The 23,376-nt window shown below is 43.9% G+C and overlaps 1 protein-coding gene across 2 annotated transcripts in view; it reads left to right on the forward strand.

Annotated features, from left to right (window-relative positions):
* Positions 1-23,376, forward strand: part of LOC119166998 (uncharacterized) — a 398,724-nt gene that overhangs the window by 103,849 nt on the left and 271,499 nt on the right. For both annotated transcript variants that reach the window (XM_037418400.2, XM_075867251.1), the window contains 17 exons: positions 230-426; positions 2,579-2,814; positions 3,564-3,869; positions 5,429-5,680; positions 6,469-6,592; positions 7,325-7,530; positions 8,140-8,295; positions 9,003-9,164; positions 10,334-10,456; positions 11,059-11,259; positions 12,550-12,699; positions 14,841-14,993; positions 15,747-15,881; positions 16,740-16,901; positions 17,933-18,132; positions 20,030-20,141; positions 22,037-22,261. In XM_037418400.2, the coding sequence (XP_037274297.2) occupies positions 230-426; positions 2,579-2,814; positions 3,564-3,869; positions 5,429-5,680; positions 6,469-6,592; positions 7,325-7,530; positions 8,140-8,295; positions 9,003-9,164; positions 10,334-10,456; positions 11,059-11,259; positions 12,550-12,699; positions 14,841-14,993; positions 15,747-15,881; positions 16,740-16,901; positions 17,933-18,132; positions 20,030-20,141; positions 22,037-22,261 (3,100 nt within the window). The remainder of the gene's footprint in view (positions 1-229; positions 427-2,578; positions 2,815-3,563; positions 3,870-5,428; positions 5,681-6,468; positions 6,593-7,324; positions 7,531-8,139; positions 8,296-9,002; positions 9,165-10,333; positions 10,457-11,058; positions 11,260-12,549; positions 12,700-14,840; positions 14,994-15,746; positions 15,882-16,739; positions 16,902-17,932; positions 18,133-20,029; positions 20,142-22,036; positions 22,262-23,376) is intronic.

Genomic DNA, 23,376 nt, shown 5'->3' on the forward strand with positions numbered 1-23,376 from the left:
TCAGTAAACTCAGACTCTGCTTTTTGTTATGGATGCTACAGTAATATTGATGATGCAACAGGCCTGTCATTTTGAGACAGACTTTATCGTATGTGTATCGCCAACGTAGTGCTTGCTTGATGTCATCTTTGCATACATACAAAACGAATTTGCTAGAGTTTTTAAACTAAGCTTAGTCACTGCTCCGGTGAACTATACTGAAGATCCTTCCTGCGTTGTCACTGTCCAGGCGGTTTGGCGTCCAAGTTAACGACTTTGGACCGAGCTGGCGGGACGGCCTGGCCTTCATGGCCATCGTGCACAGCATCAAGCCATCGCTGGTGGACCTGGACTCTGCGAAAAAGATGGAGACTCGGAACCGCCTGGAGAGGGCATTCTCACTCGCCGACCGGGAGCTGGGCATCCCGCGATTACTCGACCCCGAAGGTAGGCTCGCTCGCTCACTCACTCACTCACTCACTCACTCACTCACTCACTCACTCACTCACATCACTTGCTCACAATCACTCCCATACTCACAAACTCACTCACACGAATACTAACTCACTTTTAACTCACTGACTTAATCACACTCACTTCTCACTCACTCGCTCCCATTCTACTGTCAAGAAGGGACACAGCAGCAAGGGTTAATATGCTCGCGCACAGTGTCACCATGTCTCTGTGGAACACACCCGGATTTCTACAAACCCTTCTTCTCCGACTGGACCCATACCTACGACTATCTGGGTTATCCAGACCTTAAGACAACCATTCTCTGTCGCATGTGGCTTGGGGTGTCTTTTACAAACGCCTTTGCTTGATGCATTGGATGGGCAGACAGTGCTGCGAGTGATCATTGCAATGCTGACGAAACCATGGAACATATTTTGTGTCAGTGCCCTCAGTACAATTGTCAGAGACACTCCCTGTGAGCAGTGTTTGCACGCCTCGACGAGCACCCGCCTTCCGAAAAATTAATTTTGGAATACCGGAAAGATCGAAATTCACGGCAAAAAGCGACGAAGGCCCTCCTGAAGTTTCTGCGATCAACCCGCCTTGTCGAACGTTTGTGACGTTTTAGTGTGTTTGAGTGTTTTCGCTTCCGTCCCGCTCTCTTCCTCTCATTTCTTTTTCGTTACTTTTCTGTTTCCCATTTCCCCTTCCCCAGTGCAGGGTAGCGAACCAGACACTTGATTTCTGGTTTAACCCCCTGCCTTTCTTTATACCATATCTCTCTCTTTACTCATACCACTTCCTCAATCACACTCACTCACTCAATTACTCAATCACTCGCTCACCCATCAATCAATCAGTCAGTAAGTCAGTCAATCAATCAATCAATCAATCAATCAATCAATCAATCAATCAATCAATCAATCAATCATACTTTTTACACAGCTGAAGAAATACATGCACGAAACCTAAACGAGCAACCTGTGTGTACAGCCTGCCACGCCGCGATGGTCTAGTGGCTAAGGTACTCAGCTGCTCACCCCCAGGTCGCGGGATTGAATCCCGGCTGCAGCGGCTGCATTTTCGATGGAGGCGGAGATGTTGTAGGCCTGTGTGCTGATATTTGGGTGCACGTTGAAGAACCCCAAGTTGTCAACATTTTCGGAGCCCTCCACTACGACGTCTCTCATAATCATATGCTGGTTTTGGGACGTTAGACCCCTCATATCAATCAATCAATCAATCAATCAATCAATCAATCAATCAATCAGTGTGTGTGCAGCTCGTGTTTCACTGCAGGAAATGTAAACCAAGGTGGTCTCATGCATATTTGCTCAAAGAATATAACAATATTGTTTATAAAGGACAACCATTCATTGTCTAAGAGAGAGTTCAGGTGTCATTGGGGAAGTAATTAGACACAATATTAGTCATGGCTAGCTTGAACGTTCAAAGTAAGAACCTGTTCATTGCTTGCAATTAAGGGTTTCTATATTATGACTGTCTCTATGTGCAGCTTGATAGATTTAGTTGTGTCTGCTCTTTCTTCCAGTCGAAATGCCCCCCACCTTCCCTTATCGGTCACAATTAGTTCCAACATTGATTACTTTTGGAATTATACATATTTTTTTCCCACTGTTCATAATGTGAATTTCAGCCAACTTGCCCAGTTGTTCACTTTCCTGTTAGTTAAGGGACGTTTGCATGAAGGCTGGGCAACTGTATGTATAGTAGTGCAACATTGTATTCAGTTGAGCCTTGCTGTATTGAAGTAGGGTATCATGTCACATGAAGAGACTTTTAGTATGTGTGAAACTTGCTACATACTTCAGTAACATGTTGGTATGAGATCTGTGAGGACTATTCTATGCTTTATAACATTATGTCCGACAGTTCGGTATGTTCACGTTCATAATACTGTGACGTGAAAAGGTACAGATGAAAAGGTATGCACAAAAACATCAAAAAGTAGATATACAGCCACATAGATTTCTTCTCTTCTGTTCCTCTTTTTTATAAAGTGTATTTTGAGCCACAGTCATGTGTAATTAACCCTGTTTGTAATTACTGAGACCCGTCCATAGCTATGTTAAGGCTGAACTGTGTTATTGACAATCTGTGTCCTATTTGTGCCATCTTGCAGACGTGGACGTTCCCCAGCCGGACGAGAGGTCTGTGATGACTTATGTGGCCCAGTTCCTGCACAAGTACCCTGGCACATATGCCACGGAGCAGCCCCTCTCGCCCACCGTCTCTTCGCCGACGTCGGCCGCCCCGGCACAGGATGACCTCTCTGTGCTCGAGTCCTTCCTCAAGCGGGCCGAGACCACCTTGCAGATCCTCCAGAAACCACTCACCAACCTCCGAGAAGAATACCAGGTAGGAAAGGACAGCCATAGTAAAGAGACCTTCAGGTTTGACTGCTGCTAATTAACAAGCTTGTTGTGTTCGTCAGAAAATGGGCAATCGGGTCTGCCGAGCATGAATAGGCTCTCTGGTCGAAATTTCGATTGGAGAAGTGCATGCCTCTTTCTATAGTGGAAGTTATGCTTTGAGCGAGGAACAGGGCTTTGCTCTAAACGTGTGTGTGACCGTGGGATGTAAAACGGGTGATTGTCAAAGGCAGGATGCTCTATGCAATCACTAAAAGTGCACCTTGAAGTAAACAGAAAGAGAAAAAACTGAGACGCAGGAAGGGCTTGTCATGTAAACACAAAATAATTTCTTGGCTCCAGCATGTGGGAGAATGCAGGCAAAGTACATTGCTTGCAGAGGCTAGCCATGGCAAAGGGGAAGCTTGTCTTTACGGTGGCTTCCTCTATTTGGTTGCATGTTACCAGGACAGCCCGATTTTTTCATGCACCTTCATTAACAAATTATTTCAACAATTGGTGCAGCGAAACACTTTCTACTGTTGTGTACCGAAATTTACATTGGAACCTGATGAAGCAGCCTTTTGAATATGTTATCATCACCGAAGTCTGGACAGCGTACTCTTTTGAGTTTATTGACCCACGTCACATTTATTGACCCACGTCACATTTATTGACCCACGTCACCAGGGAGAGGTTTTGAATATCGAAGTTTTTTGGCTGAAACCAGCAAACGTCTTCGTGTCATCCTTTCAGAGCTATCTGAACCTGTGCCGAGACTTGGACGGGCACCGTGAACTCTATGCCAGGCTGGGACGTCGTGCAGCCAGGGCTGACAGCACTGTAGTGCTGAGCCAAGCGTGGCCACTCATGGAATCGCGCTGGCGTGCGGTCGAGTCCGGACTGGCGCAGTGGCGCAAGCGGCTAGACGCCGCCCTTCCGGGCCGGCTGGCTCAAGTCGCAGAGTGGCTGGCGCAGACCGAGGAAAGGCTTCGCAATGACAAGCTCGCTTTGGGACAGATGGATGCTGCCACCGTAGCTGCCAAGCTGGCTGAACACCAGGTGAAAATATGGGTCAATGCAGTCAATGTGGTCAATACAGTAACTTTGCCTGCAGCTATTAGGTTTGCCTCAGTAGCATTCTCACAAGAACATGTGTAGGTGATCTGTATTGTTTCACCATTTCTGTTGATTACCAATTTTGAGAATTGTTTCTGTCAGGATTGCAGTAGCTTAATTGTTATACAATATGGCTGATCTTGATACATATGCAGGATGCTTTATCAGAACCAACCAGAACTTCCTTATTGGTTGATGCTTGATCACCAGCAACTCACAATAGCTGTTGACATAACTACAGAGTAGCCAGTCAACAAATATACTTACAAAAGAAAAGGTTCACAGTTTTCAAACTTACTTTTTGTCATTTCTTATATCTTATTCCATGTTTATTTTAGTACTGTTTTCTACATTAGCATCCCATTCAGTTTTATGATGACCATTGCGAATGACATCTCTTTTTAATCATGCATGTGATAAATAGTAGCATGTTCCTACATGATTTTAAGAATATTCAGCATATATTTTGTTATCTAGCATTCTGTCCCTCTGTACTTCATCTTTGTTAGACTCAATCAAACGAATTCAACAGACATGTAAGCCAAGGAAAGCATAGGAACCATTAATTGTCTATAACTGTAGTGTAGTAATTGTGGCACAAATTTAAATGACTTAAGGTGGATGAATGATTGCCCTTTTTTTTCCCTGGTATTCAAACATACAACCTCTGAATTACGAATGGTGCTGGCTAACTCTTCCAAGGATTACACTATGGAAATACCGAACAAAATGGATAGGGAAGCACCCTCCGTTATAGCTCAACTAGCAGAGCATTGGATGTGTAATGAAAAGGTTGTGGGTTCGGATTCACTGGTGGAAGAGGTGATTTTTTTCTTTCACTTTAGTTCATTCAAGTTTACATCGCAATCACTACAATAAAGTTATGGACAGCAATTAATGCGTGTATGCTTTTCTTGCTTCAGGAACGTCGCCAGGGTTATTTAGGGGGGGGGCACCCATGACAGGTAAGTTCGTTCAACAAGGAGGCAGGGGCTTTGGGAACTTATGCACTTTGTTCTGAATATGTTTGCTCGGGGGGGGGGGGGGGGGGCAAAGGTGGGCAAGCAGAAATCTCTGAGAAAACTCTCCCTCCCGCTGGCATCCCTTTTGATGCCGTCCCTGCCTTGGCCTAACTCTCTGTTGGATTCATTGGTTGTGTTTATTTATTACCAGTGCACTGCTTATCATGATTATACCCGATTGGAATCAAATTTCTCAGCAGTGATTGGCTGCCTTCAGCAGCTTGCCCAAGTTAGCCAATCATGGTCAAGAAATTTGATCCTGATCAGGTGCGATCACAACAAAAGTACCCGTGTGACACAGGCGTAACAAAAAAATGAGTCCCTCAAAAAAATTCTCTTTCTTTAGCATACTCTATCCGGTGAACCCTGCCCACAATTACCTGGTGCCTAGTTGTCTCTCTCGTTATTCTGCATATCTTCCCTGCATCTACAATTTGTCCAGCAACTCACGTAAGTGTACTTTTCTTTGCCGAATCGCAGTCTATTCTGAGCGACCTGGACGAAGTGAAGAAGTGGCTGGCCGATCAGAAATCGTCACCCACTGTCGTCGCCACCGCGGCCCCGGAACACTTGGCCGACATCGAGCAGCGACTCGAAGCCTTGTCCTCGCTTGTCTGCAAGCGCCAGCTGCTGCTGGAGATGGAGCGGCGCAAGCTCGCACTGATGGCGCTCGTGCGGTCCGTCGAGCAGCACGTCGCCCAACTGGAACAGAAGCACGGATCACGCCCTCAGGTGTGTACAAGTGGTTTGTTGCGATGATAATCGAACAGATAGGTACACACTTTTCTAACTAGCTTCATGCAGTGCATCTGTCATGCTTCTATTAGTTAATCGTTTGCGTTTAATTGCCCTTGGACTCGAAGGTTGATGCTGGCATCGCGTCGCTAGTTTGATGGATCCCTTGTGGCACAGCAGTTAAAAAGGCTTACCTTTGTGCCAGCCAATAATAACAAATAAGACTTGTGAGAGTAGTAACAGAAAATAAGCGATTAACCTTTAATTACTTGTTCTTTGGCAGGTTATGTCATAAGCACTACACATAACTGATGGTCAGTTAAAGTGTTCAATGCTTGGGAAGCTTGGCTAAGAACAACAAAGGGTTAGGTGGAGCTATGAAATTTAGAAATTTGGAGGCATGATGTGGAATCAGCTCGCACTAGACAAGGGGTGTTGTACATAGGAAGATGCCATTGTCCAGCAGTGTACATGGGAAAAACGGGAGAAGATGATGACGATGAGATGCTCAGTTAGGGTTGTGAGGCAGTAATTAAACACTATTAATATTGGTTACAATGTTGAGCTTGATAACGTAGTCATAACTGCTTTCTTCTTTTCTACACTACATAATAGTCTGGCCGCCATTGTGCTTCCTTGTGGCATATCCAGATTGGTCAATCTGGTATGGTGAGAAAACCTGCAGATGGCATATGTGTTCCTATATAGGTACTTGGAGAATGTTGCTACCACTCCGGCTGTTTGATTTGTGCAGATTGCTGCAACCATGTGACTTTGCTGTGCAGGTTGAAGAGCTGCTGAGGAGGCACAGAGACCTCTTGGAGAGGGACCAGGTGTTCCAGCAGTTCGACCGCCTCTTCAGAGAGCTCCAGGAGGCCCTGGACATGTGCCAGAGGGGATCAGCCCTCGGTTAGTTGTTCCTTCTCTTTAGCATTGTACCCGCCGATTTGCTGCGTGACGGCAGCCTACACAACTGATTTTGTGCCGTGTAGAAAGCTAGTTTATTTAAATAGGAAGTTCAGTTCAGTTCAATTCAATGGATCAAGACAAAGTATTGGCTCATGTTTTCACACTGCTAAGGTTCCCCTGTGTGGTAGTGGGGCTACTATGTAATGTGAGCAGACTACAGAGTGCAGAGCTGGTATGTGATGATACTATGTGGCAAGAAGCGCGTCTGATCCAAACACCGCTCTTGAATCTTGTTGGCTGTTAGCCAATAGCATACTATTTCTTGTTTAGCGTCGAACAGCAGGTTTCGGTAGCTATGAAGAGACTGAACACAGGCCTCTGTATAAAAAGATGGTGCCCCAGAAAATGGCAACTCCGCGAACCTCTTCTAAACTCTTGTTGCCGTGCATGACACAAAGATTTCGCTGAGTGGTCATTCATAGCTGTGCCTGATCTTCGCATATTGTGTTTTTCACCAAGCACGAAGGGTGATTTATAATCCCTTTAACATACAAGCTTGACCGATACTCTACTACTTGTTCATGCACCCTTTGTGATCACCTTCGCCTCTCCTCTTTCGTCTTATGAGTCGCTTCTACTCTTTGAGCACAAAGGACTGAGTAGGTCAGGGTGACATAACGTCCTTAGTGTCCTGTCATTTCCCAATGCTGTCACGAATCTCCCTTTTTTCAGGATTTCAAGAGGTCGACGACCAGGCCAGGTTCCTGGGTGACGTCCATGACCACTGGACCAAGCTGTCGGCTCGACTACGCACCTCCGGCAACATTCTCAGCGAGGTTGTGGCCCAGTGGCAGAAGTACGACGCTCTCTATGGACCCATGGTCCAGTGGCTGGATCAAGCCGAAATCGCGCTTCAGTCCAGCCTTGTTCAGAAACAGGTAATTGCTCAGAAACACAAATTCATCTTAATTTTCGAGATCTTGTCTGTCTATGACTGAATAATTTGGTGTCACTTTGGTAGTAAATGTAGAGAGGTGCATTAGGGTTACATTTAATTACCTCCGATTACATTCATTTCTTGTCAACTGCTGGCAACAGAACCAGTAGCTAGCATTAACCAGGTATCTTGTTATGTAAGTTCTATAAACTTCATGCAATCGACTACATTCAAGATTGTGTTTTTTTCTACTTTAATCCTCCCACTGTTTGAGCACTGATAACATATTTCATTTCTTTTTAGTATTATGTCATTAGCTGGTAGTCTTTCTGTTAACAGGCTACATTTAAATTTAGTGGACTTGCCAGAGTGACTCATCAACCATGACATTTTGGTGTCAGGCATAAGGTCACGGTTGTGATTCCCACGGGTGGTGTTGGTGCATTTGTGCCTGTCAATTGCAAATTATGTAAGGAGTTCGAAGTATTCAATAGTGATTAAAAGCCCTCTGCTATGGTAGCATCACTGTAGCTTTGGTGCCTTTGATTGACAGGCATCGAATGATGGCCGAATGGCTGGGTCTTTTAATAATAGTCTGTTTATCGTACAGGAGTTCTTCCAAGACCTGCCCGCTTGGAACGAAAAGAAGAAGAGTGTCGTTGAGTCAGGAGACTACCTGAGTGCAACCTGCCGAGATGATATCGCATCGACCATCAGAGCCCAGGTCCAGTCGATCAAGCAGCGGTGGGACTCACTGTATCCACAGGTACTTGCCATCTGCGATATCACTTGTGAGAAGTGCAGGCATTGGTGAATTGGGACTCCTGAGCTTTTCACATATTTACAGTGCCTAAAGACAATAATAATGCAATGGATGTGATGTGCACTAACTCTTTTGTCGTCACTTGCCATTGCTCGCTTGAAAAAAGCATTGGTGGCAATTTTAAAAGCATTATTTTCTACTAGGAGACACACTAGATGGTTGTCATAAAACTTGTCAAAAAGACATGTCAAACACACTGAAGGCTTGCTGGAAAGCATGTGTCTTTTATAAGTGACCAGGGTTATATAGAAAGAATCAACGGGTGATTCCACGACCCCAGGTACTTATTGTAAAATGTCTCCCTAAACACTGGAGATTGAGAATTATGCGCTTGACATAATGGTAAGGGGGAGCCATTGAGGGATATGAAGCTAAGGAAAACATATAGGAAGTAATTTTTATATCTAATGGAAGTGCGAAAACTGTAGGATAAAAGAATATAAAGTGGATGAAAGAATAAATACTTGCCATTGGAGGGAGGCATTACTACAGTAGAGCTTTGCATTAGAATGTTACCTAATTTATTTGTATACAAACAGGGCATACATAGCTTGCAGTGCTGGTTTGTGACGGTGGCTACGGTATGCGGCTGTAAATGGCCACAAAATCCGCTACGTTTGACGTAACTTCCGCCCATCTTTGCAATGCAGATGCATCCGTTCATGAGCAGCGGCGAGTCACTGCGTGCATCTCAGCAGTTCCAGACAGGCCTGGACAACCTCAAGCACTGGATGCAGCAGGCCGAGCACCTCCTCACTGCCCACGTGCCTTGTGACGTGCCTTCCCTGGAACAACACGCTGAGGATCTGAAGGTACGCTCAACTGCACCAACAAGTTTTTGGAACAGGCAGTCCAGGGAAGGAAGCTCACGGTGGCGGCCATTCGAGGAAGTAACAAATAGATGTTAATAATTGAGAGTACGTACACTCGAACCCTGATCTAATGATCCCGGATATAATGAAGTATCGGTCATAACAAAGTAAATAAGAAATCCTGATATAACAATCTTGTATATAATGAAGTATCGGTCACAACAAAGTAAATGAGAAGTAGTCCTGCAATAGATGTTTTATTGGGAATATACATACCTTTACAACAAGTTTTCAGATATAACGAACTTATTTTCGAGTAAGATGTTATTTCATTATAATGAGGTCTGAGTGTAATTGCTTAGGCACCGAAAATTTGCTTTTTTTTCCTACGATACTGTGCTTTGAAAACAAAGGGTAGTGATGTCACAGCCTGCCGTAGAGCTGCTGTGTCTTGGTGGTCTTTGTGTTGTGCTGGTGTAGATAAAAGTGCATGTGCAAGAGGACAACTTGCGGTGGTCATAGACAGAAGCAGGATGCCCCAATCCAATTCAAATGCTGCTCCGATTGGACAGCAAGAGTTATCTCAACAGCAGAACTGCACATTTTCTACTATCTTGCCCGTTGACCGTTCAGCTGATTAGAAAAGTTGTCGACTGAATGGGCCAGCTTCATGAGACAAGTCCTGTCTGCTAGAGCTGTTTCACTAAAGGCTAAATCTTGCCTGTTGACAGCAATGGGTGTCAATTTTCAACAAGAAGACATGAGGAATTCCACTGAGGTGACGACAGCAAATGAAGTTTCATTTGTTTTCACAATCATGTAGTGGTTTTGGGATGTTGAACTCCAGATATTATTATTAAAATGTGATTTGCTTCTCAGTTTTTTGTTGATGTTTGGTTTTACACTGTTACAATAAACACGTGAATAGAAGCAAGGAAATAAATTCATGCGGGATTGGAGACATTCACTTCCTTTCAAACGTAATGTCATAATGCGACCAGGATGAATTAACTCGAAATATTTAAGCTAGCCGAATTGTGAGACGAAGAAATTCATCCAAAGTTTCAACATGATTATGCAGGTCACGTTTCTCATGGACTTATCAGTAACTAGACAAAAGCGCTTCGGTATTAATGCTAATGATGTGTTCTCTTTTCCCAACGCGACAGAGATTCCAGGCCACCATGGAAGAACAGAGGTCGCAGTACAAAGCCTTGTCCAGGACGGCCCAGGTCTTGGTTCGAGACCTAAGCCGTACAGAAGTTGACAAGATGATGGCTGACATGAAAAAGGTGCGTGTCTGTCCGCCTTTTCTTTGTTTTTGCTCTGATTGCAAATGATTGAGCGTAGTTTGCTGATCTGAATTTTTTTCTAATTCTTTTTCTTTTTTGGGTGCTCTGCCACTGCAGTGTCGAACGATTTCGCGATGCAGAGCATGCTTTAGTACAAAATCCTCAGTCTTATGGACATGAAAGAATTGCAGCATATTTTTTTCCCCCTTTCAGGAGAATGTCATTTTTTTTTTTTTGCCGGATACCTACAATATGAGAGAAGTTTTGTCAGTTCTTTTGTTCTCTTTCCTGGGCTTCTTTCCTTTAGTGCAGTTGCTGATTAAGAATTTACCATCGAAGTTCACATTCTTTTTTGGCGACCGGTCAATAGAGAGTGCTTAGAATAAGAACGAAACGTTGAAGCACACTCGCGTTTTTTGTACATCCTGTCTTTTCTACTCTACGTACGTCGTTTATGTTTTCTGGCACATAATCCACAGTGTTAGTGTCGTAATCCAACTAACCTGGCAAGAAGCTCTTTCTAGGCTTTAACAACTTGCTAAAAGTGTTGTTGCTCAAGTTGTGTAGATGCTACATGTGTGCAAGTTTCTGCTCTTTTGCAGGAAAAAGAAAACCAGGTTCGCGTGGAAGCGCGTTGCTCTCAGCGGCTTTGCACTGTGACCCAAGTGACGTCCCTGGTGCGTGCCCTGGACGCCGACCTGGATCGCCTAGACCGCTGGCTCGACAAGGCGGAGGATGCCATTGCTACTTACGCTGTGCCGAACACGCAGACTCTGGTGCAGGAGCAGCTTGAGAAGCACAGGGTAGGGAGTGGTCTGCCATCTAGACTAGTAAGAAAAAAATGGTGGTCTCTTAATGGAAGACTGCTAAAGCTGTGCTAGATGCATGAAAGCGTGAAAGAGGTGTGCGGGTTAATACAGAAAAACAGCGACGAACGGGTGTGCAGAATATGAATACGAAACCAATCATATCAGAGACAGTTGTTTCATTTAAGCAGCAGTCTCATTTAGAAGATTTCCATCTATTCCAGGCTTGTACAAATACTCGTATGCTTCGAACATTCGAATGAATAATAGAGTATTCGAATTCGCTTCTAATCAAATTTAAACTGAAGAAAATTTTGAAGTTTTCAAATCGAACGAATAAATGTACATTGTTCCACATGTAACCCCCTGTAAAAATGGTTTAGCTGCAGCGTACCGGTACTGAGCTAGGAAAGCATCTAGCGAGGTATATGTTAGTTTGCATTTTTTTTGTAAAAGGGGTTCTACTGCGGTGCATTAGTGCTAAGCCGTGAAAACATGTATTCAGGGAGAATTCACACTGGCACAAAGCCCCTCTTCAAGGTTAAATTAAAATATTATCCTCACATCAGTTCATTTTTTTAAGTTTAAAAGCTTGTTGTACTAACTTATATGCTCAAAGTATAGCAAATTTAAAATTTAACCTACTTTACTGGTTATCACTTGCATTCTACGGAAGTCAAGTTCTGCTACTATACAAAGTTGTTTTCACTTCATTTGAAGAAAAAAAAGATTACATTTGCACAGGTATTGTTTCAATTAAAAAAAATTGTGCAGGTTAGTTAGATCATGACAAATGTCCCCTTTTTTGGTTATAATGTGCAATATATGTAGTATTCGAATTTGATTTGAAATTGTTCGGCCAAATCGCTAGTCACTTCGAATTCACTTTCAGCCTAAAATTCACTATTCGCACAAGCCTAGTTTATTGGGAGTCTATTGTATTAGGGTGGGATAGCAGGAGCTGCTGCGCTGTGTGACTTCGTCGCGTGACACAAGGAATAGAAGTAGCATTGCGTGTGTTTAGTGCAGTTGATAGTACTACGCTCTCCATCACGCTACTGTGTTTTAATGATGTTCAGGTAAAGCCATGTCAATGAACGAATACGGGCCGATAGAATGCTGTAATGCATTGGCATTACATTCGCTCGTGTGTAGCGCGGGGACATTTTGGGTTTCTTTAGCTCTAGTGGCTAACTCGAAATAGGCAGTCCGGAACATTTGTGATAATGAAGTGCCGCACAATCGAAGGACACCAGTCAAGCGACCTCGCGTTCCACATGTCTGCAGGCATTCTTCTCTCAACTGACTCCGATGAGGGCGCTTCTGACGACCAAGAACAAGACGCACCGGGAGATAAGGGAAGAAGTTGGAGCCTGCCCTGGTCTGGACACGTCCCGTGTGGATGCCAGGATGGCGCAGCTCAACGATCGCTTCCAGGTATATGTCGTTGAAGTGCCGATTTGATTTTTTTGTGGTACACACAGCGACAACAGACACCACTTCACCCTGCAATGTTCGTTGGTAGGGAACCACTTTTCACACACAAACCTTCGTTGGCTTTTTTGAGAGACGTTCATACCTTTCACATCGTATACCCTGGCGTTTCGTAGCATGATCTCTCCGGAGAGGTCTCTGCTGCGGTGGCTACATTCAACAAAGCACCAGCCTTGTGGCCCTTGGACGCAAGGGTGTGAATGATCGAGGCACTTGTCCTAGTGCCATACATGTCCACCACGGTTTTTACTATCACAAACTTTCATCACCCATTGACACTACACACATTTCATGAGATGGTCACGATTTTATTACTTTTATGTTTTTACTCGCCTTAGTGCTAGAAATTTTAAGGCCCTTATACAGCCGCTTATCTCAATCATTGTCCACATCTCTAGTACCATGAACTGGTGCTCTTTGGCCATGAAATGGCCCTTGCGCCACAAAGCACCAAACAAACATTGTCATCATCTTTGTGGTACACAACTTGTTGACACGGCAGTACAGCGTAACCTTATCAAAACTTGATAAATTCGTAATTATAGCAAATGTAAACTACAGACTACACAAAACCACACTTGACAACTGCTTGTCCAGTATGTCCTAGGTTGTTTTTTTGAAATCAAATCAAACCTTTATTTTCACAATGTACAATCTCACGGATGGAGGACGACGGAAAAAGGGCTGCGGAGACTCGGCGGCTTTTTGTGGGGTTCTATCTAGTCTATAGTGGGTGTTCGCTAGAATTATGGATTTATTAAGTACGTGCAAGCTAGCCATGCTATGTGTATTAACGAATGCAGGACTGAAAAAGTTGAGGATTGCACTCCTGTTTTGTAGGCCGGTGCGAATATTCTAGCGCCTCTATATTCTAATGAATATATTATCGTGTGCAATTCGGTTCGATTCAAATTTAAAATATAAAAATTTCGAATTATTCAACGTGGACAAATAAATGTACGTTATTCCGTATGTAACCTTTTGTGAAGGTGGTTTACCGTGAGTACACCTTTCCAAGAAAAATCTGCACTGCCATGAAGCCTCACTTAAAAGTTAAATGAACATATTAGTATGCTTACGCTTATTCTTCCTTCTTTTATGTTTGTTATGCCAGCTTATATGCTGCAAGTATAGTAAACTTTTAAACGTGACATATTTTCTTTTTATAAATTATTACTAGCATTTACCATAACTCAAATCCTGCTACTATTCGAAGGGGCTTCCGCTTCCCTTGACCCAAAAAGAATGGCAATTTGCCCTTGCTTTTTTCTGAAAAAAAAATAAAAATATTGCACAGGTTACTAGGCTCATGGCTAGTATTTTTTTTGTTTTTTTTTGTGATAGAAATTTTATTCAAAATTGATTTGCAAATATTTGTACCAAATAACATTGCTTCAAATTCGCTTTGACCCTAAAATTTACTATTCGTGCAAGCTTACTGTGTTCGCTTTCTGTTTACTTGCGTGCCTGTTGCAATAGACATGCATTGTAGTAAATGCATCTGCAGTTCGGGCTTAATTGAGTGATTTGAACTGTTTGGTCGGTTTTACTGATTCTGACATGAGTCAATCGTTGTTTTGTGTAAGGAGATAGGCACATTTGGGTATAACGAAATTCTTTGAAGTACAAATGTTTTGATATTTAAGTAACATTTGCTCTGCACCTATGAGCACATCTTTAAATATTCCAGTAAGTACGTATTTCTGTATAAGTGTTCCAGTATTTAGGTGTACATATATTCCTAGCTACATGTCCCAGTTTATTTCAGTGCTGACTGCATGGTGTTTCTCAAACACAACTTTGTTACTTTGTCATAAATTTTAACATTCCATGCTCCCAGAAACACCTGCCAGTGTTTCAGTTTTCTCGTACTACTATGTCTTGTAGTGTACATCTTAGCGGTATCGCAGCACTTGCTTGCAGTTTTAGTAGTAAGCCTACCTTGTAGTGCTGCAATGTATGTTTTCCCAGATGAATGTGCTAGTACTCCAACCACACATCTGTACTTCTTGAATGCGTTTTTGGAGTCTTCTGTGGGGCAAAGCTTCAGTAACGAGCGTGCCGCCTCGTGTACTCTACCGCAGAACTGTGCCTCATTGGCCGAGCAGTGGGAGCGTGCCCTGCAAGAGGCAGCCAACAGGTGGGAGAACATCAACGATGCCGAGAAGAAAGCGCTGGACTGGCTCGGCAAAGCGGAGATGCACGTGTCCGACAGGAGGGATCCCGAGGCTGCCAGGGTGAGGCCCCCGTTCATTTCTCCGTGTGTCCGTTGATTCTTCCACGTATCACAAGAGTAGAGTGAGGAGTGTAACAGAACATGTTAGAAAAACTAGCAATAACGAAAGAACAAGTTCAGGCAAAGGAAGCTTTTCTGGTGCTTTCGATTGAATTACTGTGAACAAGAACAGCAAGCCTCCTACTCTTCACTGGGTTGAAAAGATTCCCTTGTGAATTTTACAAAAATGCACTACGGGATTCAGGAAATTGTTGCATGCCATTCGTGAACTACAAAACGATTGCACACTATTAAACCATCCTGCTGTTTTTCTCTAGCTTTTTTTTTTTGAACTGAACCACATATAACATTTCTTTCAACTCGGAATTGCTGTCCTCCCGTAGCTGTGAATGTTTTGATCCGAAAAGTCACTATTACTGCTTGAATTTGTGTATAGTGTACTACTTTGAATGAAAGAAAATAATGTACAAAATGGAGGAGCACTTAGAGGCTTGCAGAGCAGAACAAGGATATTTTTCTGTCTTGAAAATAATCACTTGGCTTAATTTTATTAATTTATGGGATCGTCAGCTACAAAACTGGACTTGAGCCTCTACGCCGACGTGCGTTTTTTAACGTATTTCTGACATTTGTTTCAAATTCTCGCAAACGACGAATGCATCCGCTTCAATCCTTCTCTTGTGTGCAGTATGTCAAATGCCTTACTTTGATTGGATTACGGGTTACAGTGAATGCTTGTTTCACCCAAATGCAGGCCTTCTTCAGCAAGCCCTACGAACACATCTTGCTGCGGGTGGTCCAGACAAGCAAAGACGTTCTCGCCACTTTGCCTCCTGAAGACCACCCGGCTATCGAGGCCAGAGTTCAGCACATTAAGGAGAAGTGGAAGGTAGCTGCCAAGTCATATCTCTTATTCTTTTACCACAAATTATGAAAATAGACTATGAAAAGTACTCAAGATTACAAAAATGTTAACTTCCCTTGCTACTTTGGGCCGTTTGTTAACATTTTTCACTGATTAAGCCTTTAATAGGAACATGATATTGAGGACAGCAAAGGCTTATGAGGCAAAGGACTCGCAGATAGCCGTGAATAGTTAAATTTACATGCATCTCATATTAGGTATTCAGTTACAGGTTCGCCTTGCTATGTGCTGAGGCTTTGGCTTCTTCTAGGTGTGGGCCGATATTTTTTCATTGAGCCCATAATCTAATAGCTGTTGATGCTAATAGTTTGCTGATTGATATGTGGGGTTTAACGTCCCAAAACCACCATATGATTATGAGAGACACGCTGTTAGTTTGCTGACAAACAGAGATCAACAGCATAAACTCGTCATGTATTTTTAAGTCCGATTCATTAGGGGAACTGTAAACCACTTCATTTTAGTTAAACAGACATTGTTTTATATTATCTCTTATATCTCAGAAGGTCTGAAAGGCAGCAGCCCAGTTTCTTTTTTCTCCTCTAAGTTCTGAGAGCTCAAGACGAAAAGCTTCTCGAATGCAGAAATCACAAAAAAACACAGAATTCCTTTATAGCCTGAGCGTGCAACTGAAAATCGAGACATTTCAGTTTTAGTCACAACATAGTTACAGTTCTCAAATCTCAGTCTTTGTGCTGAAGTGACACAATGAAATTCATATTTCTTTTTCATCAATGCCTCCATGTTGCAACACTATCGGTAGTTGGCTGTTGTTAGCACATGGTCTGCTTCAAGGTTGTCCTCTCTTTTGCCGTCTCGCAGGCCGTGCAACAGAAGCTGCCTCGGCTAAATGATGATGAAATCTTCTCGGAGCTCCGGGAATCGTTTGACCGTAATATGGACACCCTGAACAAGGAGCTGGATGAGGAACAGAAGCTCATTGACAAGGGCGGAAACCTTCGTGTGATTCTGACGCGTCATGAAGTGAGTTGTGGTTTTGCATGGAATCTCAGAGCAGCAGGAAAGTTAAGCTGCCAGGTGGTAGCAAATCATGGCAGAAGAATCTACCATAAAATTCCAAGCAAGCCCCCCTTCAGAACCATTAAATGGCTGGTAAAGTGGAGGGGTTTGATTTTTTCAGAACGGCCTTGAAATTTAAGATGGCAGCAATAATGTTTTCTCACCAAACTAAAAGATAAACAAAGAAAAAGCAATGTAGAAATGGACTTTCACCAAAGTTGTCTCGCTCGTGGTGGCATGGTGCATTATGACAGCTCAGAAAAACGAAAACATAAAGGCATTGCGACCAGACTGCGGGAATACATGGCGTAGAAGCACCTCTGGTGACGAGCTAATGCGACCCTTCTAAGCAGCAGACACAAATCTCAGGGGCCTGTATTTTTTCTAACTCTGTGATCACAGGTACCATTTTGGATTACAGATATAAAAGGCAGTGCTTTTGCACACAAGACCCTGAAAATCGTCACCGGTGCTTTACACCAACCAGAGTGTGATATCTATCCTCGAAAAAAAAAAAACAACTGCATTTTGCCGGCAAATTTCAGGCACAGATATGTACTGATTTGGTGGTGAGTAGGATTGGACGAGACTCAATCAGGCCATTGACAGAACTAGTGTGGCATTGGGGTACAGGGTGGTGGGGGAAGGGGGGGGTCGCTTTTCCAGAGTGACATGGCAGTTTCAAATTCACACTGAAATCGGAGGGGGTGCTTACTCGAACTTTTATGGTAAGTGACGTTTGTGCGGTCCATTTTCCGTTTGGTTATGTCCGTGTCTGCACGCCTAGCCTTTTGTATCGCGAGCCGCATCGCACAGAATGGTTTGCATGATTAGTGTAGATAGGCAGCAAGGGATCTAGTGCTACCGGTAAAGCACAGGCTCGGTGTACCAAAGATATACTTCGTAATCATTCATTGATTTTTCTTACTTCTATGTTCTTTATACGACGGTCGTAGTTTGTACGGTGACTTACACATGCTTGTGTGCACTCGCAGGGGTACTTCAACAAGTCCCGTGAGATGGGCACCCTGCAGGACTGCCTCGAGGAGATGCAGCAGCTGGCTCAGTCGTGCCCCAGTCACCAGGCACCACTCTCCGACTGCCAGAGCCGGTTCCGGGTGCTGCACGAACGCATCGTCACCACCAACCGCATCCTGCAAGTGCCCAAGGACGAGTGGCTCGAGTACTCCAAGAAGTGAGTCTATTCAAGCATTTTCGGATTTGTTGTGGCTCTTCCTTGCTAGTAGTCTTTTGGCAAACAGACCATGACATATGACATCGACCATCTCGCTTGATGGGCACTCGATTCAGTGACATAAGTAAATGTGTTATTGTTGGGTCAGCATGGGGTAGCGTGATAGCTAGTCTGGTTGTCTGGTTTCGTACTGAGGACTGGAGTTTCGTTCTGAAGACTGAAAACTGGGTTTCGTACTAAAGACTGGGATGATGAGGATGTAGGTTCTGTTCTACACAGAAAAATTTACCTATTTGGGCAGAAAACTGTGAGGAAGAATGCATTGAAACACCGAGGAAAAAAAGTAGGCTTGTGGGAATATTTTAACAAATAGTATAGTATTCGAATTCGCTTCAATTTGAATTTAAGTTATCGATTTAAGTTATCGAAGTATTCGCAACGAACGAATAGGTGTATAGTAATAATCTGCATGTAACCGCTTGTAAAGGTGGTTTCACTGCAATGTAGCAATGCTACGCCGTGAAAGTTTTTATTCAGAAAAAATTTGCTTTGCCACAAAGCTCCTCTTCAAATTTGAAGGGGCCCTGCAACACTCACTGAGCATGGTCGGAAAACGCTGCCAATCGGTAGTCGAAGCTATCCGAGAACACACGAGGCACATATTAGAGCGCAGCACGCAGCCTGCAATTCACAATAAATTTTCAAAGCTAAAAATTACTTTCTTTCCTCGGCAAATAGCACTACAAGCTCAAAAATCACTTGTCACTGCCCAGAAAGAATATACGGCTCTGGTCACAGCCACTGGCTGATTTGAGAATGGCGTGCTTGTCGTTACCGGGGCCACCGCGGGAGGCCGCCGCTTGTCCATGAGTATGTGTGCGATCGCACTGAAAGGCCGCATATTCGAAGAAAAAAGAGGGAGAAAAAATGCTCAAGGTCACTAGGCACTCGTGATGTTTTTTTCTTTCTCCTGTCATTCTTCCCTACTGAGCTCTGAACTCTTTCGTCAGAACGAGAAGGGAGAATGCAATTGCAGCGTGCGACAAATTTTGGAACTCCGCTCGTACTGGGCTGATTCTAGTAATTTTGCGGCAGTAAATTTGTGAGGCAACAAGCATCTTTACTGGCTCCATGGCTACTTGAAAAAGTGTTGCAGGCCCCCTTTAAAGAAACGTGTTACTCTCAACTCAATTCTTCATTTCATTAAGCTTGTTATGACGACTTATATGCTTTATGTATAATAAATTTTAAAACGTTAAGTATCTTACAGGTTATCACTCTCATCCCACCCAAACTACTACTCAAGGTTGTTTCGACTTCCTTTGAATGAAAAAAAAAATGGCATTTGCATGGAGGCCCTATTTCAATCAAAAGAACTACTGTGCAGGCTTAAGTCATGATAAGTATTTCCTTTTTATGTCATACATACCATTCAAATTCAATTCGAAATTATTCGACCAAAATTACCATTCACTTCGAATTCGCTTTGAACCTAAAATTCACACAAGCTTAAAAAAAAGTAATCAATATGATCACCAACTTTGATGACCTGTGTGTTGGCGACCACAGTCAAACATTTTCAGTCATGCAGTATGTCTTAAAACATTGAATCTTAGTATAATCTTTTCATAACCACTATCTTGTCTTCCTTGCATAGCTGGACGATCAAAATAAGTTTTTCAGGCGTGTATCCTAGCGCATGTCAGCCATCTCACATGCACACACTTACAGACACACTACCCCGCACGTATAGCTTGCAGAGAAAATATCACTAGCATCAAAGATACACATCAAGATAGACAACATCTCGACTACCATGTTTCGAGCAAGGGGCATCACAGGAGAGCCACCTTGTCGTTCAGTGAATGTGGCGGTCTACAGCCAACTCACTGTGCAGGTTCAACGGTCTACTTTCCTGGATGGACCAAGTGGACCAGCGAATTGAGCAGCTCATGCAGAGCGACACCGGCTCGGCCTCGGCTTATGAGACTCAGCGCACCGAGTTCTTGGTGAGGGCCAATAGCCTTGGTGGAGGTGTTACATTATAAACCAACTTCTGTTTCTTTAGTTGACTGCATTTCAAGTGCTGCGGTGCTGTACAGTTGAACCTCGTTCTCACAAAGTCATACATGACGTGAAAGCAGCTTTACCAATTACTGATATATGTTGTAAGTGTATGCCTGTTATGCCATAACTGCACAAGCTCTCGTTTCCTCTGCGATACAATAACTCATCATATTGATTGATATGTGGGGTTTAACATCCCAAAACCACCAAATTATTATGAGAGACGCCGTAGTGGAGGGCTCCGGAAATTTCGACCACCGGGGGTTCTTGAACGTGTGCTATAACTCATTATATGCGTATTCATTACATCTATGCTCATTTGCAACAATGTAGTGATTTAGTCAGTTGCGATGGCACTCGGTGTCCTTCATGAGCGAGTGATGTAACAGGCTACAAGAAAACAAAGATGCAGTGGTGCATTGAAATTTTTTTATTAGTTCTGTTTACTTATGTAGTTTGCTTGCTGGTTGCTATCATTCTGCAACTGGACAATGGCTTAACGGACTTCAATAAATGTTCTTGGGTTCAAGAAAAAAAGCTGGATTCTTCAGACTGCAAGAACCAGGAATTCGATTTACAAATTGGAAGTTACTCAGAAGGGCAGAACTGCATATGTTATGAAAAATCGAAGTGTCTACATGGCTCAACAAAGTGCACGATAATTTTATATTTTCTTGTCAAATAGTGAGACAGGAGCTTGAAGTTAGTAACAGTGGTCGAACGAGGAACCAATTATTGGGGGTGTCACCATTGTGACGATCCATTGCGCTAATATGGCAACGTTAAGACCGGCAAGTGTCTTTAGCCTTTGTTTTGAGATTCGTTCGCTACCTTATTAACTTACAAAGGCATAAACCTTAGTTTAAAAATTGTCTCTAGATAAATTTTGTTTTTTTCTGCTGTTTCTTGTGCACTGAGGCTGCATGTTAGCCAGCGTGGCCTACGTGGTTTTTTTTTTTATAAAAATAAAAAATATTTTCTTTATTTTGATGAAACATGCAGAATTTGTCCGTATTCATGGGCTTTTTTTTAATTGTGCAATTATTTTTTTAATGGATTTTGTAGTTTTAGACCGGTGGTTCTTAGGCATGGATGTGTCGGGGACCCTTTGTGGACTGGTGGAAGTGATGGGGGATGGGGGACCCCTTGCAGTAGATGGATCGGAGGGGTACGTAGGTAAATTACCACAACTGGAGCGTGAAACAGGTGCCTCTTATTGCTACCAAAAGCATCAAGCGAACGTGCCACATCACTTTATTTTAGACAGTTCATCAATACGGCACAGTCACGCTTAAAGAAAAACGCGGGTGAGGGTTTCGCGGATTATAGAAATGGCTTCGCGGACCCCCATTTAAGAACCACTGCTTTAGACTATCAAACATTTTATGTGCTTTTCTTGCGGGAGCGACATTTTCTCTGCAACTAAGAAAGGAGTAAAGTAAAGGAGCACATATTAAAATAATATGGAATGAGAACTGTGTGCAGCATAACAAAAATGGATATTGTAAATACATCTGAACAAAATTTATGATGAACTTTAACATTAATGAGTGTGTTGATGTCAAGCTGGTATTTTAATCATGGATTTCATAATGCCATAACTGTTGTTCAAACGAATTCAAAACGTTCGTTCTTGAATACAGTTTCCATTCCAGATTATTCTGTCAGCTTAGAAAAAGTCTTGCTCCCAAAAAGCACATGAAATGTTGGATGTTTCAAAAACTACACAGTGTATTAAAGAAACCAGTGAAGCGTGTGCCCCATTCCCCCTCACCTAATGGCGTTCAATCTCTACTTTAAAACTCAACTGTCAATTTCTTTGTCCTTGTCACGTAAGGACATCTGCGAGACGGTCGACGCTCGTCGAGGCGACCTGGACTGGCTCAACCAGCGGCTCGAGTCCCTGGTGCCGGGTATGGAGCCCGAGGAAGCAAAGAAAGAAAAGGAACGACTGGCCGGCTTGGTGGCCCGCTACGGCGCCCTCTTGCCCGTCATGGAGACCACTACGATCGTTTCTGAGACCGTCTCCAAGTGCTACCTGTACAGAGAAGAGGTCACCCAGGTGTGCTGTCTTTATGTGCTTCTCGTGTGAAACGTTCACAAGTAAACAGAAAGATATGTGTAGTCGAATTCATTGTCTTTACGGCAAGTGGCAGCAAAAACGTCAAAATAGAACATTCTGCTCTGCTACACGGACCGCAGAAGCAGTACCGCCTTGAAGTGCAACTTCTATGATGAAGTCACCCAGGTTCATTTGTAACCGTCGTGAGCCTGTGAAAAATACTTTTGCGAGTAGGATGAAGTGCCCCTGTGCAATTAATACTAGCCATCTGTCTATGTTTTTCTAGGCAAACCATAGTGAACATGTGTGAGGGTGGCCGAGAGAGGGCGTTACGTGACGGCGTCATCATCATCGGGACTTGGCCGAGAGAGGGCACTACGTGACGGCGTCATCATCATCATTGGGACTGGAATGGTGGGGGTTGCGTGTGTGGGGAAGGGAGAGTTCGGGCTGGTGGGAAGGAGTGGCAAGACGTAGTGTGTGGTGTGCGAGTTAGGGTTAGCGCGTGACAAGTGGGGGCTCGTCCGGGATCGCTTCAGGCCCGACAACAGCAGCGGACGACATGCCTAGGCTCCAAGGTCTCGTTGAAGAGCTGTTGCTGGGCACCGACGGCTCCGCCATGGAGCGCGATCGAGTGATGGCGACGCCGCTGCCCACGGCTCCGCACGTGGGAGCATGGACTGGGGCCGCTAACACTGGCGCGGCCCCTCGGGCCACCGACGACTCTGCGCCTCGGCTCGCCGCTGCGCACCTCCCCCGCTACTCCGGTGCTAGAGACTTGCTGTCGCCGGAGGAGTTTCTCGAACGTTTGGAAAACTTCTGCCTCGTGACGGGAGTCGCCGCCGATAAGCGACTGACACACGTGGTACCGGCTGCCCTCGAGGGTGGCGCGAAGTTGTGGTGGCGGTTCGTGCGCGGGTTCGACTCGTGGGAGCAATTAAACGCCGCCTTCCGCTCTGAGTTCTCGTCGATTGACGCGAAGCGTCGCCTGAAGGCGGAGCTCGAACAGCGCACGCAGCACCCGGAAGAAAATTTGAAAGAGTTTATATATGCGATCGCTACTTTTTACGACCCCATCGGGGAAGAGGTCTCCGAAGCCGAGAAGGTGCAGCGCG

The sequence above is a fragment of the Rhipicephalus microplus genome, chromosome 6 (assembly GCF_043290135.1).
Source record: "Rhipicephalus microplus isolate Deutch F79 chromosome 6, USDA_Rmic, whole genome shotgun sequence".
In the NCBI taxonomy this organism is placed as follows: domain Eukaryota; kingdom Metazoa; phylum Arthropoda; class Arachnida; order Ixodida; family Ixodidae; genus Rhipicephalus; species Rhipicephalus microplus.